General features: G+C 38.4%; 1 protein-coding gene across 3 annotated transcripts in view; it reads right to left on the reverse strand.

The window, feature by feature from the left end:
* Window positions 1–16,942, reverse strand: part of SYNPO2 (synaptopodin 2) — a 154,681-nt gene that overhangs the window by 21,872 nt on the left and 115,867 nt on the right. Inside the window, exons 3-4 of one of the 3 annotated variants that reach the window (XM_072119195.1) lie at window positions 13,432–14,162; window positions 6,774–8,893 (exon numbers count right to left, since the gene is read on the reverse strand). In XM_072119195.1, the coding sequence (XP_071975296.1) occupies window positions 6,774–8,893; window positions 13,432–14,162 (2,851 nt within the window). Of the gene's footprint in view, window positions 1–6,773; window positions 8,894–9,964; window positions 10,023–12,854; window positions 12,964–13,431; window positions 14,163–16,942 lie in introns of those variants that run through there. The other 2 variants (XM_072119197.1, XM_072119196.1) reach the window with 2 other exon arrangements.

The raw sequence follows: 16,942 nt of genomic DNA on the forward strand, positions 1-16,942 counted from the left end.
CTGTGCATCCCAACTGACATGTCTCAATTATTCTTTGGGTCGCGATATTAAATTTATATAGGTGTCATAGTTAAAAAAAATGAAAACCTTCTGTACAAAAAAAATTCTCTGTTTTGCCATCTTCTTCGCTAAAAACTTTTTCATACTTTGATGTACAGAGCTGTGTGATGTTTTTTTTTGCGGGATGAGCTGATGAGCTGACATTTTTTGTTCACTTTTTATTAAATTTTTAATATGTTGCTGGCACGGGGAGCATCTCTGCCAAAATGATGGTGCCCACGTGCCACCAGCTATTTAAAGCCGCCAGCATTGCATTGGGTGTTACCGGTAAGTGTTTGTTGCAATATGCAGCAAAAAATTACTGACTATGGAGATCAGATACATCACGCGTCCGGCTTTGGGCTGTAATCAGCGACAACCTTCATCCTACAACCTTCATAAAGGTGGGGAGCAACATCAGGGGTGCATTGAACTGCTACAAAGCAGAATTTGCTGCTTAAACAGTGCTGTCTTTGCACTTCACCACAGCACAGTTAGTAGCTATGAAGCTACTGCCAGGCATGGACAGCTGATGTTACCTTTCCATAAGGTCTTGTGTTGCAGATCCTATCAGAGTGCGATGTGTGAAAACTGACATTTTGCCTGCGTTTTTGATCAGTTTTTGCTAGGAGTCATTAGAGTTTTTGCGTTTTTCATGCGTGTTTCAAATCACATGATTCTTCAATTGGTACCCACATGCCACTTCATGGCTTTTTTTCACATCACCCAGCAACAGATCCATTAAAAACGCATTGACCTTGCACAATGCGTTTTTGATCGGTCCCCACAGACTTGTAATGTTGCATTTTTCATACTTGTGACTTGCAGAACTAGAGCATGCTGAGATTTAAACAAATGTTTAAAAAAAAGGAACGTGTGGGTGTAAAAAAAAAAAAAAGAGTGACAAAACCCATTCAATACAATGGGTCATAGTGCCTAAAAGGGGCCTAACTTGCCTTCCTATAACTCGCCAGAGAGGCTAGGTTTTATCTCCGACTAAAATAAAGACTGTTTATTAAAGCATAACCATCATTTGATACGTTTTTATATTGCATGAGGCCACACAATTTGCGGCATCATGACCCCCTTAGAGATCTATGGCACCCAGTCATGTTGCGGTGAGCACACTCTTACAGCACCCTCTTGAGCTGGGTGGCTTTGCTGCAAAATATAGCATAATTTATCCGATATCCTATAATATATCCTATATCCTATAATATGTCCTGTATTTTGCTATATTACTGCACCTACCACCTGGCTTTCCATGGTGAAGGGATTGGTGAGGAGCCCTCACCCCTCCTCTCTTCTGCATTTGGTTGTGTGCATGCGACCTTAGAGTGGACTCAGTAGAGTGGAGTATCCCGTGTCTGTTGTGCATCTGTTTTGTATCAGTTTTGCTTCTTGTTTTGGTCCGTAACCTTCCAAAAAACCCAAACGTTTAGTATTGGTTAGAAATAACATCTGGTTTCCAAGTCTCATCAGTGATAAAAACAGATATGTTAAAAGGTTTTTTGGCAGACCCATAGACTTCTATTGTCTTCCATGATCCGCACCAGTGGAAAACAACAGACATATTTTGAAACTTTTTCCATGAACAATGGACCCATGAAAACAAAAAGCCAATGTGAAAATACCCATTGCCTCAATAATGTATCCATGAAAATTACTGAACCGCAGATATGAAAAACAAAGAGCCCTTAGTTTGTAAAAACTCAATAAACAAATTTTATATCTTGTTTTTGATGGAAATACCTAAATACGTATGCAGCTTGTAAAGTGTGTGTCTATGGAGACTGACTACAGGCATATATCTAACATCCCTGTGTTTATACAACTCTGAGTAGTCAGGATTAACCTTTTCTTACCTCTGGCAATATTCTATGAGCACTATTTTCTGACAGATACCTTAAAAACAGTATATTAGAAAAATGTTTTCTAACACAATATTAAACATCTCAAAAGAAAATCACTCTTTAAAGAAAACCTACCATCATGTATCTACCTATTTACATAGATACACTAAACTATAACTTATCTAACTATTATGCAAATTTGTATCAGAGGCTACTAGGGCATGGACAGTAGGAGCAAAGGCTACTCGATACCCCAGTAGCCTCTGCTGTCCCTGGCTACCTGCTCCTCCCCTGGTGAGGCATCACTGATTGGTCCTTGGGGCCGCCAAGCAGGTGAGCTCTGCATAGTTCATGCGCAGTAGCTCCAGCTTCAGAGCCTACAGGGCGCTGCTAAGTGCACCGCATAGATATAAGTCTTTGTGTGCAAATAGTGGTGCCAATGTAGCGCAGTCGGTGAGGCAGTGATACAGGGGACAAGCAGATGGCATTTAAAATATAGCAGCAAGTACGGGTCCCTATCGTTTTTATAATTGCTCCTAGCGATGTCACCGGGGAGCAATGATCTGTTGCTGAGACAGCCTCTGGTCTTTATAACACCTGAGGCTTCCTTATTTTAGCAGACCTATAAATGTGTGATTTGCACATTGTAATAGATGATGTGGTAAATCCATTTATCGTGCCTAATCAGAGAAAAAAGTAGAGGTGTGAGAGCCGCAAAAAACGAGCCAACAAGAAATTGGTGCTTATGCATTGTTTCGACGATTTCACCACATTTGGATTTTTTTCCCCCTTCCCAGTACAAGGCATGGGATAATACCATCACTAAAAAGTATAATTTATTATGCAGAAATAAGCCCTCCGACAGTTCTGTACACAGAAATATGAAATAGTTATAGATTTTTGAAGATGGGGAGCAAAAAATGAACGAAAAAAGGCTGTGCCCTTAAGGACTTGAAAAGGCAAATCTCCTAGGATACATCCGATTAACAAAGAAGCAGAGCAAGATAAATTTACAGGAGTGCAAAGCCATACTTAAGATACATGTACCCCAATGTATGCAATGTTTTACGATGGTTCTCTCTTCAAGACTTATATGGCATACCCACTTCCTAATTATGGGGTTTTTTGTCTGTAAAGTCCTACATAGGGAGTTTATGTTATGTGATCTGAGATTTTGGTGAACTTGCTAGCAAGACAGAATTCAGAAGAAGGGAGGAAGAATGATAAGAAGCAGATTGCCCAAAAGTATTAATAGACCTGTTATCAAGTCTCACTTTAGATTTATGTGTCCATTTAACTAGAAAAAAATATTTTGTATTATTTATGTACAAAATTGCAATATTATAATTGCTTGATATTTCTAATGTGTGTGCCATTTTTTGATTAATTTATTTGATTATTTTATTATATTCATTTAGATGGCACATGCATTGAAAACACATGGTGGAAGAGACCCATGAAATAAAGGAAACTTTAAAGTATGACTAATGTACTGTTTTTATCCCATTCCAATGTCATAGAAGAATCGCTTAATACGCATGCATTAAAAAAGAGATGCAGGAAACAGAAGGAGAAGACAGGAATAGTTTTTAATGCTGGAGTGAAAAAAACAGCAAATCAACAATGGAAATATGAAAATGTGAAGAAGTAAAGTTAAACAGAATGTGTCTCTTGTAAAGGGTGTAACCAGTGGATAGTAGATGGTACTCAGTTCCAGTAATGTGCAGATTTCTCTCTGTACAGAAACCACAGAAAGATTTTTTCATTTCAGTACATTCAGATACCTTTCTCTACAAATTTATTAAAGAGTGGTACAAGTGGTTTAGTGAAAGGGTGTTGCAGAACTAACAGTCATGCCTGAGGAGGACTAAAGAAGACATCAGGTAACAGAACATGGCAATTGGGAAGAATGTTACAAATTTGACATAAGTGTAACCTATTACTAAGGCCTCTGTATAGTGCACAACAAACGTCCACATTAAAGATATGTTTCCAAGCTGACTTTTCCACTAGAAGATATGATTTCCAGTTACTTGAAAGCCAGTGCTTATTTATGTGAGTCTAAATGTAGAACACATACTACAGATCATAAGAATGCTGGGAAATATGATCTCTTTGCTAACTTTAACCTAGCTCCAATGCCTACTGGAATTCTACTGAATACGGATATCTCAGCTGAAATGAGGTTTTTATATTCCAAAGGTTGGCAAAGTATACAGTTGGTGAATACCATAGACATGACAAGGCTCCTTTATTGTTGATTACTTAGATTCTTTATCAAGTGGCTGAGAAGTGGGTCCTAGAGCTTACTAGAAGCAGCTGTAGATATGAATATGTAGCACTATGGGTCATGATCAGAATATGAATAGACACCAAGGATGTTCATATAGAGGTTATCGCTAAACAAATTACCGAATGAGGTTCGGAACCTGTAAAATGGAAGACACCATTAACAGGACAGAGAAAAGTAAAACACAATAATATGTACAATAATAATGTAGTTTATGTGTGAAATTGTTAGGATTTGTAATAAAAAACTGTGCGTAACTCAATAAGTAAATACCATATTTGGTATCCTGTACAAAAAATTGTGCTATACTATGTTCTTGGTATCCTGCTTAGCTAGCCAAATATAAAAGATTTCATAATCTTTTTCCTGCAATCTGATAAAAGCTTGTAGACCCCAATGCAATTCTATACATGATGAGCCATTTGGAAGACTTGTTTGTAATGTATAAAAGTTAAGTATTCCGGTTACAACCACATAACCAGAACCATAGTAGTATAACATATTCAGCTTTAGAAGGAGCATTCAGAAAATTGATGAAATTATGAAAGCTGCTAAATATTCCTTGACCATGATATGTTATTGGGACGTTTTGGTTTATGGTAGTTAAATCCTTTAAGAAGCATATAGAGTGGAGGCTGATGTTAATATGTATGGTATGTATCTGTCTTCTCCATGTATAGGCTCAAAGAGCATAGGTGCTATTGTTGTATTGCCGTTGGCTACTACAATGTTGGGCTCAAAGAAAGAGAGGTTCCAGCTCATGTTGGCCCCATCTGTTGGCCATTGGTGCAGTTGTTGCAATGTTAGAAAACAAAGCAAAAACCGTAAACGAACCTTAAGGAGACATTTTGGCTGACAATCTGTTCACTGTGACTTAATTCTAGTGGGAACATGGAATGAATATATGCCCTTAAAATAATTGATGGTCACCTATTGCCACTGAAATTGTCATGTATAGAAAATGTTAATCTAATGTTTATGTCCACTTTTTATGTTAATCCTCCTTATTATACCATAAGGAATGGCAAGGGGTATCAGAGATAAACATATACTGGGCATTTATTTCCTAGGATGGTTGGTTGTGATATTATGAACCTGTACAAGGGATTATTGTATGTACCACTCTGATAAATTGTACACAATAAAACATGGTGCATATAATCAGTTTAAGCTGGTTTGTACTTCAGAACTGTTGAGAAATTTGGGGGCAAGATTTCAATTTTTTAGGATTATTGGAGGATCTAAAACATCTATATTGTGCATTAAACTTAAGTGCATAAAAATATAAAAAAATATCATTCCACCATCTATTATATGAATATAATAATTCCATAAATCTATTATATGAATAAATAATGATGATGCTATCACACGCCTTCTTTTTGGATGATACATTCTTTTGCTTTTGGGAACACAAAAGTACTGATGAAGAAATGATCATCCACATGTTGATTATATGTGTGGGCAATCAATGGCTGATGACAAAGGTAATCAATTCAACACCAACTAAACATCTATATGGAGACAAGGTGGCCCCTTTACTATAAAAAGGAGCAATCATGATCTGAAAGCTACAATTGGTAACAGTTATAAAAAAGGAAAATGCACATACATTTCCTCTTGTAAAAAAGTAGCACTTATGAAATGATGTACTAGATACTAGATAATGTTTCACATATGCAGATGGCAAAGGTGATCATGTAAAATCTGGGATACAAAAGGGGATTTAAGATGAGAAGTTACATCCATCATATACTAAAACATATGCTGAGCCACCCACCACAATCTTTATAAAACATACTTCGTTCAACCACAATGTTTCACTCTGATATACTGTTGTACTTTCAATCATCCTATATACTGTCCCATCTCTTCATAACAGAGGGTGAGTACTGTGATCTCTAATACTGAGAAAACAATTGCTTTGCAAAATACAGCCTATAATGTGCATGATCCCAGGACCCTAGGGATCTTACTATGACATACTGTACATTTGTCTAGCATACTTTCTGACCATTCTTAGTAAATAAACCAAAGATGACAAACTCACTCATCACCCCAAATAAATTAACTATAATTACAATTTGCAAGAAAACTCATATTTTTTTAAATATATCTCTCTACAATCGGCTCAAACTGTTCAATGTTGACCTCATTGACCGAGGAAGACATAAGTCGACATAAAGTATTGGGGATCTGGACAGACAATAGAAGGTGTAATTGCAAATTAGCTTTATATGTAGTGATCGGTAATCCCTGCACTTACTGTGGAAGCATAAAGCTGCAGTCCTGATTACTTAATAGTATATAAATGTATGCATCCAATTGGGACATCAATTACTGCCAAGTACTGAAATGAAGTTATATATATATGTATAGATATATATAGGAAGACCTATGAGTAATTCATTTTTGTTAAAGGTGATAAGTGATTTGGACCCATTATAAAGGATGATACAAGGTTACATTATTAAGTATAGCCAGGACATATGTCAATGTCAGATCACCACTGCAAACTATATTTTCCCTCTACAAGTGGAAATACATTTCCAAACTGAATATTAATCTTCACCAACTTCTGGTTTCCACACCTGGGCTGTAACGCCAGCTTTCTTTGCAGAAAATTTCGGCCTTGGAGGAGCAATCAATGTTGCTACTGGTGATTCTTGTCTAGGCTGCATGGCATAGGCTACAGAAGGATAGGAGTCGCTGGTAGGAGTGAAGACACTTGACTGGAAGGAAGGCTGCGTGTTGTACATGGGCTGAGAATATTCAGGTATCGGCTGGGCATTAATGTAAGGAGCATTGGCAGGCTTTGGAGGCTGAGTTTGCTTTGGTTGAGGGGGAACATTTGACTTTATGGGTTTCTTAGATGTTTCTGTATCTGGTGTGCCAGCAGAAGGTGGTTGAAATGTAAATAGAGAAGAGTTAAGCTGATATGGCTGGTGCTTCATAACTTCAAGAGGACTCAGCATTTTTGTTGGCTTTTTCTTGGCAGCTGTGGATCCAGTTTTGGATCCTGGTTTGCATGCTGCAGGAGGATAAAGTGGAGATTGGATTGGATTGTATGCCAATGGAGGTGGAGCTCGGACATTGGATGAATACTTCCAAGAACATGGTAATGATGGAGTTGGGGAGATTGGTCTTGCTGCCTTTTCTTGCACAGTGGTTGAATCTACCACAAATTTTTCCATCCGAGACTGTCTCCTGGCAAACAGTTCAGCTCCTTTTCCTTTTAAAGCTGGCATCTCATAGGCTGGACCTGCTGACCCTGAAGGAGTCGTAGGTGGCGTTTTAGGTTTGGATATTTGGCTTAAACTTGTAGATACCTTTGGTGGACCTCTGGGGGGAGCAGATAAATTAAGAGTGTTTGGAGGGTTGAAGTGAACATTTGATTGAGCTACCATGGCTTCAGCAGGGCCTTGGCTTTGAAATGAGTTTTGGACAGCAAATGATTGCTGTGCTAGTGCAACAGATGGTGGAGTCCATACTGGTGATATTGGCATCACTGTAGTTGGTGACTTAACTGAAGGTTTGGGGGCAACAGGTGGTGGTGTCTTTTGCTTTCCACTGTGAACTTGCATAAAATTGCATGCTTCTGCTCCAAGACTCAGGTAGTCTTCTTCTGGCCCTGACTCATTACCAGTTCCACGTTTAACTTCTCTGTTCTGAACAAGTGTTAGAAGTTCTGGATTTGGGCTTAATTTTGGCTGCTCCTTAAAGGTGAACATAGGTTTTGTGCTCCTACGTTTCGCCTCCATTAAAATTCCTGTTTTACTTGCTGGAACTGCAATTCTTTCATCTCTGGAAGCAATTTGTTCTGAAGGGTATGATGGAGCCCAAACAGCTGCTTGGGCGTTTCCAGGCACTGGTGAGGTCACTTGAAATCTTGGTTCAGGAGGTGGAGTGACTGAAGAATATGGAGGTGGTGCGGGTATATCTGACATAGGACTTGCTATATTTCTGTTAGGTGCATATGCTAGAGCTGCTTGATTTTGAGCTCCACCAAAGGGTCTTGCTGTTCTGTTGGAAGAAGAGTGAAATTGGCTGTTGGACTCATTTGCTCCAATAATACCATTCTGTACCCTTTGCTGGCTGTTGCTGACTTCTATATAACTTTTGCTTACACAGCTCTGGGTCTTAATGGTTTGCTGTTGCTGCTGTGACTGATATGAAATTGTGTTATTTACATTCTCTGTGATTGACACTTTCTCTTCCACACTATGTTTCCTCATCTCTTCTTGTTCTGCTGTTATTTGATCCATCCTTTGCTTCCTCTTTGCAAACATGAGAACGCCTTTACCTTTGGTCTCTGGAAGTTCCTCCATTGCTTCGGTAGAATTAAGTTTCTTTTCAACCTCTACAAGCCCAGTGTCCCAGTCAAAAGTTACAATATGTGCACTGTTTTCAGGATCTGATGAGAAATCGTCATCTAGATCTGATTCACTAGCACCATACAAAGTGACCTCAAAAGTATTCTCTTTATTTTCGTCTTCGTCGTTATCGTCTTCTTCACCTTCGTATCTTTCTAGTTCTCCTGTTCCGTAGCTGGTCAACGTAAATTTCCTGGCCCTTTGTCGACGCTTCTTAAACATTAACACCCCCTTGGAATTGGGGTTTGGAGCGGCAGTCAGCAGAAGTGCAATACTTTTACATTTAGACTTGGCTTCTTTAACTTGCTTTTCAGATAGACTCTCACTGCGTCTGAGCCCTGAATGAAAAAATAAAATATAGGAAATTAAATCATACCAGGAATATGAATTAACCATAGTATATAGTATATTCGACACATTTAACTAAAGGGAATCTGTCATGAAGATTTACACTCCTCGATCACCAGCAACCTGTGATTCACGACAGTGTTACAATCACAATGATGTCCTGCTATATTTTGGGAGATTTAACATTACACAGAAATAGATCTAAGAATGTTGTGTACAAATGTACTGTAAGGAGTCCAAGGGGAATAAAAAATGTCATGCTAGCATATCATGTCCTGGATGACTTAAAGGGCCTCTACCACTAAGATGACGAACTGTATGCAAATGAGCCTGAGGGGTTCCAGGCTCTGTAGGTGTTAATGGAGCCTAGAGCCTCTCAGGCTCATTTGCAGTCTTGTATGCTGGTTGGCACATTATGATGCTTATGATGATGCACTTTTCTTATAGGCCAACATGACTTTCTTCTCCTCTTGTCTTCAGATCATTTTTATACATTGTTTAAATATAGAAGGACATCATTGTGGCCCAGAACATGTTACCAATAGAAAATAGTTACATAAAAAAATTACACATTTGCACTGCTTTTTTCATGATTTTTTAAATGCCTTATAGTAAATTAAATGTTAGGATTTACAATTAAACTGTATTCAAGGATGGATAGTAAATGCTAATGATATTAAGAAACATAGATATAAGAGTCAAAAACTTCTTGTTTTATAACAGTCATTACAGTATGACTGCCTGTAAGACCCTTAACTTTAAATGTAAGTTAAGCAATGCAGAGAATAATATAATAAAAAGATTTGCTTTTCACAACATATACGGTGACTCTAATTTTGCAGGATGGCAGACACTTTCACACATGCAGTATAGATTTTAGGATATATTGTTGATCTATATATTGTTGATATATATGTTGATCAAAAATTGCTAGTGGAAAGCAGTTTTCACTGCGGAATTCGTCTACAATTTGTGTATATGATTTTCATAAATCCCCATACACTACAAAGCTATTGTAGTAAAGGAAACCTACCATTTGATACATTATGAACCAAACATACCTTGATAATGCTGTAGCTAGACTGATGCAGGCACATATCTGGTTTAATTCCTGTGCTGAGTGGTTTTGCTGAAAAAACAATTATAACATTCAGGACCTTGGGAAAGCTGGGTTGCCTGCTCGCTGCCATTAATAAACACATTACATGGAGCTTTTTAACAGTCCAGACAGCAATCAACCTGAGCTGGATCACTTATACACAGCAGCTGGAGGATGGTGCAGCGAATGATTACTTCTGCCTCTCAGGCATAACAGAGTGATTACATCATTCTCTGTAGGTGTGCATAACTAATGTGAGGAAAAGCGCCGAGCCAGATAACAGCGTGAGAGAGCTTCATTATCATAATTTTATAATAGTTTTTTCAGCAAAACCTCTCAGCACAGGGATTAAACAAAATATGTGCCTGCATCAGTGTAGCTACAGCATCCTCAAGGTATGTTTGCTTCATAATGCATCAAATCAAATGGTAGATTTTCTTTAAATATTAAAAAGGTAAGGGCTGAGGTAAGAATAAACAAAACCACAGAAATACTTTGCTCCAGCTCCCAGTTTCTGCGTCAATCTAGTACATTCATTTTCAGACCCTGCACCACACCAGAATTTTATGGGGGGGTCACAAAACCCACTTTATCCAATGACTGACCCCCTTATAAACCGGACAGGACATAATATCCGTTATTCAGAGATCTTCACTTCCTGTTTGTCTCCTGTTCCTAAGGAGGCAATTCATTATATGAATTTGGTCTCTAACCTCCAAAACTTCCAGACGGGGTCCAAATCCAGAAGTATCATAGTAATACGGGAGCCCAGAAAGTTTAGAACATACAGTTCATACAGTTTCACCACTGTGTAGGTCCCCAAGCAATTGCATGTGTTGTATCATGGTTAGATCAGCCTATCACTATCAATAATAGTTTTTTTTTCTATTATCCAGAAAAAAAATATACATGCAATGTAAGGACAAAGACCTGAATTTACTAAGGGCCGTGCGCCAGTTTTCTGTTGGACATTCTTTTCAGTGCAAACTTCTATCTAAGAAGTGTCTGAAACACATTTCTGGCACACACAACACAATTGTAGCGCACTTGACACTTTCTGGCGCACTTTGCACTACTCTTTATGCAACACAAATTTTAACACTGAAGGGGGCGTTGTGGTGCTCTGGACCGTGCACCAAATTTATCATACAAAGTCTGACAGAAGTGTGTCACACGCCCCATGTTAAAGGTGCACCAAAAAAAAAGTGTTGCACTCTGTGGCAGCTGTGCAGGGGGCGCCAGATTCATGCAGAACTTGTGCCATAAATCATGAATCTGGTGCACTTTGCACTATATACAGGCAAACTGTACAGTTAGTAAATGTGGGCCTATATGTTCCCAACTAAATGGCTCACTGATTGATTGATTGATTGATTGATTGACCCGTCAATTTTTTCTTTCTTTTCATTCATTAATTAATTCATTAATTCCTTTCGAAATATGGGTTAAATAAAGCAATGAGATTCTTTGCTTTTCAGATCGTTTCCATAGGATTTGGAGAAAATTCTTCTATACTATAAGGTTTATATTCAAAAGTAAAATAATATTCATCTAAATAAAACACAAACCTTATATTTTATATATAAATATATATATAAATATAATTTTTATCTTGCCTTAAATTATCAGTCTATTCAAGCTCTGTTTCCGGGACACATAGCAAGACACACACTGGTATGAAATACATATTAGAAACATTCGGCTTCCACATGTCATTGGAGATATTCTTAGTAAACCTACCGCACAACTGTGTCAAAACCCTGCAAAGCGCTGAAAAGTATGCCTTGAATTCTTGCCTAAGCTTTGGGGCTAGCTTCTTATTTACAGCACCCTTACCTCAGCACTGCATTCCAGCAGTTACTCCTGTCCCTTGCCTTAAGTTTATGTGACAGGTTCAAGCAGCTGACCAGATAAACAGATAGTCACACACAGCCTGGACGCTGCTCATGGGCACTCACAACATGCTTCACTTTGCCAATAAATCTCTTACTAAAAACTTGCTAAAACATCAAGTTGTATTTTATGTTTGATAGATATTTAAGATTACATTTTTAAAAGAAAATATTAGAAAAGCCTTTATAAAAAATGACAATATGTTAAAAGACAATACTTAATAATATAATAATGACTTTAGTATTCAATATAACGTATAATATGCATGAAACCTGTGGCTCCCTGGTTATTGTGAAACAATAACGCTCAGCATGCTCTTCTTTAAATAGCTATATTCAACAATTGCTACATGCCCACATTTACTAAGGGCTGTGCATCAGTTTTCTGTTTGACTCTGCACATTCTTTTCGGTGTAAACTTCTTGCACTTGTATTTAAGAAGTGTCCGTGACACACCTTTGTCGCAGCTGCACTATAATGCACTGAAATGGGCATTTCGGTGCTCAGTCAGACGTGCTCTACATTTATCATGAAAAGTCCGACTGAAGTGTGACATACGGCCCATGTTAAAGATGCACCAAAAAAGTTGTGCCCTCTGCAGTGCAGAGGGCCGCCAGATTCGTGAAGAACTTGCGCCAGAAATCCTGAATCTGGTGCACCCTACACACACTAATTAGTGCAAAAAAACCCTTTAAGAGGAATTTCTATTTCAATTATTTTATCACTCAGTGTTCACAATGCGAATCCTGCAGGGATTGAGATTGGGAACAAACATTTGTTTCCCCACAGATGGATAAATAAGATTTCACAAACCATTACATCAAAAGAAAATAATTGCAAAGTCACATTTCATTGTCTAATATAGGCCACGCATGCAAACCAATCTTTATCGAAAAGTAATATTAATGGCGGGACTTATAATGATCAATAAAAGATCATCTCCACATAACTGGTACTCACCGATACCTCATAAATTGAGTTAGTTTATAGCCTGCTCTAGTTTCAGTCTACGATTTCCAGCTTCCACTACAAACCATAGTAATGGTATCCAGGAAAGTTAAGTGAATATTGTGAAGTCAGCATGTAGTTTTGGACTACGTCAGGCTATTTCTCAGAATAGAATTTGTGTCTGACCTCTAAAGGGATCAAGGCAGAAGAAATAGTAAGTTCATTTCACAGTCTAGCAGACTCACAAAATGGAAAGGATCATGTAGCTTCCCAGTACTCCACATGTTAGTGTCTGTCAAACTGTCTTCTGCGAGGATCATCAAGCTTTTCATCCACTCTGACTTACAGTCCATCTCAACAAGTCTCATTTTACTGTACAATGAACTATCAATTAACCTTTGTTGCGCTGTGGGGCCCTTTCATGCAGAACATAATTTTTGCACTGACAGGTCAATGTGTCTTATTTTTACAACATTCTAAGTACTATTAAATCAAATGTAAGAATACAAGATTCTTGGCCCTCAGACATCAGCACAAGTGTCATCGTCATACAAAAATTAATGAATGGCCAAATGTATACATTACTTACTGGCGTGCCTGGCCCGGTGTTTGTTAGGTCTGCTGTGATCCTGCTGATCCTCCTCGCCTTGCTCCAAGTCTTCTACTGTGTTTCCAAAGGAGACAGTAGAAGGAGGTTCCTCTGAGTGCCCTCCTTCCTCTCCAGACTTATCACACCCCTCAGGAGGCAATGATCTGGGCTTTTTTTCTCTGCCAGAGCAATCTAGAATTAATTCAACCCTGGGAAAATGAGTATCTTGTGTTTCTGGGATAGTTTTTGACTGTTGTTTGCCCGTTATCTGGAATGTGGTAGATGCTTTGAGCATAAGTGTCTCCTTCTTAGTAAGGCTTTCTGAAGCATCACTCTTCTGAACACTGTGGTCTGCTTCAGAAGATGTGTCAGCACCTAAAAGAGTCACAGTAGGAACACCTTCAGCTTTAAAATGCATGTCCTGCGAGAGGGATAACTGTAATTCCACCATAGCACCTTTTCGTCCATCTTCTAGAATTCTTTGCACAGGAATGTCAACTGTTGTGTCGCCCTTTGGTGTTTCAATCACTTCAGGAGCAATCTTATGGCACATTTCCATCGAACCAGTCCTTGAATAAAAAGATTGACAGTTTGTTTCAGAGATTTCAGGTTCCTTGGACCAAGATTCCTGACCACTACGGATCTGCAGTGTGGTACTTTCTTTATGTTCTTCCTTTTCAAAATTTTCATCTCCATTTTTATTTTCCATCACCATAGTCTTGCTAGATGTCCTATAATAACAGTGGAAAAAAGAAAATAAGTCATGAATATATCTAATCGAAAGGGTAGATTACTGTTTACAGACCCAAAATAGTAAAACTTCATTCACATTATTGTTGACAATAAAAATAGAAGTAGTGTCAGAAGTTTAATCATTAAAACTTAGCATGATAAACTAGAGACACTTACTCATAAATCCAGGCACCGTGGCTGTGGTAAAATACTTATATTTGTTATTCATGGCCTCCTTCCTTATAAAAATCAACTTTTACATTATGCTAATGAGCCCAAAGGGCTCTGAGGGTGTTACCAGTACTATATGTGTGCATATGTTATATGTATATGCAGTATGGGTGTATGGGTGTATGTACTGTAAGTATGTGTGCATATGCAGTATACTGTATGTATGTGTCTATATGTTGTATATGGGTGTATATGCTGTATATACTGTATGTATGTGTGCATATGTTATATATACTGTATGTATGTGTGCATATGATGTATGTATATGCAGTATGTGTGTATTTACTGTATGCATGTGTGTATTTGCTTTATGTGTGTGCATATGCAGTGTATACTGTATGTATGTGTGTATATCCTGTATATACTGTATGTGGGAGTGTATATGCTGCATGTATATGCAAAATTTGTGTATATATGCAGTAAATACTGTACGTATGTGTGTATATGCTGTATTTATATGCAGTATGTGTGTATATGCTGTATATACTGTATGTATACGTGTATTTGCTGTATGTGTGTATATGCAGTATACACTATATGTATGAGCATATATACTGAATATATACGCATTATGGGGGATATTTATCATACGCTGGCGCTCGTGCGCCAGCGTATGATCGCCCCGCCGCTGCAAATTCGCAACCCGATACATCAAGAGGCTTCTGCCTCTTGATGTATCGGGCTGCCAGCAGCGCAGCGTTTATCCTGCCTGGCGTAGAAAAAACCGCAGCCGGCGACTTTTCACGTATGAAAAGTCGCCGGCAGCAGGGAGTGCGCAGGTGCAGGGACAGTAACGTCCAGCGCCGGCCCACTCTCGTCCGGCCGCGCCCCCCCCCCTTCTCGCCCCTTCACGCCCCACTGGCGTGAAGGTGGCGGATTGGGGAAAATAATCGCAAAAGCTAGCAATAAGCTAGCATTTGCGATTATTTCAGGGCCTCTGCACCACTGGCGGTGCGCAGAGGTCCTGATAAATATGCCCCTATGGGTGTAAACACAGTATGCACTGCGTGTGTATGTGTATATGCTGTATATACTGTATGTTTGTGTACATGCTGTTTATACCGTATGTGTGTGTATGCCTCATGTAGATGCATATGCATCTAAATATCTAAATATTTTTATGGTGTATGTGTGTTTATGTACATGCTGTATAAATGTATATGTTGTGTATGTATATGCTGTATGTGTGTATATGCTCTATATACTGTATGTGTGTTCATGTGCTGTAGATACTGTATGTATGTGTGTATAGGCTATATGTATATACATTATTTTTGTATATACATTTTATATACTGTATGTATGTGTGTGTATGCTGTATATAGATTCAGTATGTGAGTATACAGTGTTTTTATACTGCATGTATGCTTATACACAGTGGGTGTATACCGTATGTAAAAGTATATGATATAGATGTACTATATGTATGTATTTATATACAGTATACATGCAAATTTGATACATATATACTGTATGTGTGTATAAATGTATGTATGTGTGCATAATGCATAATACACATAAACGTGTACACACATATATATTTTTTTTAAGGGGAAGGGGGGCCCCATGCAGAAACCTGGTATGGGGCCCTGCCTCTCCAAGTTATGCCTCTGGTCTCACCCAACTCCAGCAGCCAACATTTTTCCATGCTCACACCATCACAGACATATTATGTGGCACAGACTGGTTAGTAACCTAGTCTTCTCTGATTGAGTTGTGCCAGAGGTAGCCCAAGCCAAAAAACTGTTTAAGCTGTGACTACAATAAGCGACACAGCTGTGACCTTAACATGCACAGTGCTGTAAACTGCATATAATCTGAATTAACTCCAAGCTAATTTATCTTGCTGGACATCCTTATTATCAGCCACACAATGACCTAGTGATCTGATTATTTTGTCATTTTACTGCGTATGACCCTGTAATTAAAGAGGAAATGGAGTGATGATGTAACTGTTGTTTGCCTATTAGAAGATGCTAATAGTTCACATAACTTTACAATAAGAAGAATTCATGTCCCATATGACAAACTTGTATTTTCTCAGGGAAAAAAACGCATTACTAAGTATCTATGCCTTATACACCTGTGCATTTGTCAAAATCCTTCATAAAGTGATAAAACAAATAAATTAAACTCAAGTATGATGTTGTGCTGGCCCATGAAGCTCATGTTTGTACTGGCCTAAACAGTGATATACCATGGGTGTTTAGGTCACAGCTTATGCAACTAGTTGGCTTTAGCAGTAAAATGCCCCAAACAGCACATTACAGCAAATCAGGGAGTTCCGGGGGCCACTACAGAGTTGTCTGCACTGCAAAAGAGGTTGCTGCTGGGTTCTCTTTAAAGGGGACCTTCCGCCTTATCTACCACCTCCAACTCTATGGGGCAGATTTATCAATCTGTCTGAAATTCAGAATATTCTTAGTTGCCCAAGGCAACCAGTCACAGCTCCCCTTTAAAATATTCATGAGAACTGGTAAAATGAAAGCTGAGCTGTGATTGGTTGCCATGGGCAACTAGAAATATTTTGACTTTCAGACAGCTTGAT

This window comes from Engystomops pustulosus, chromosome 1, assembly GCF_040894005.1.
Source record: "Engystomops pustulosus chromosome 1, aEngPut4.maternal, whole genome shotgun sequence".
Lineage (NCBI taxonomy): Eukaryota > Metazoa > Chordata > Amphibia > Anura > Leptodactylidae > Engystomops > Engystomops pustulosus.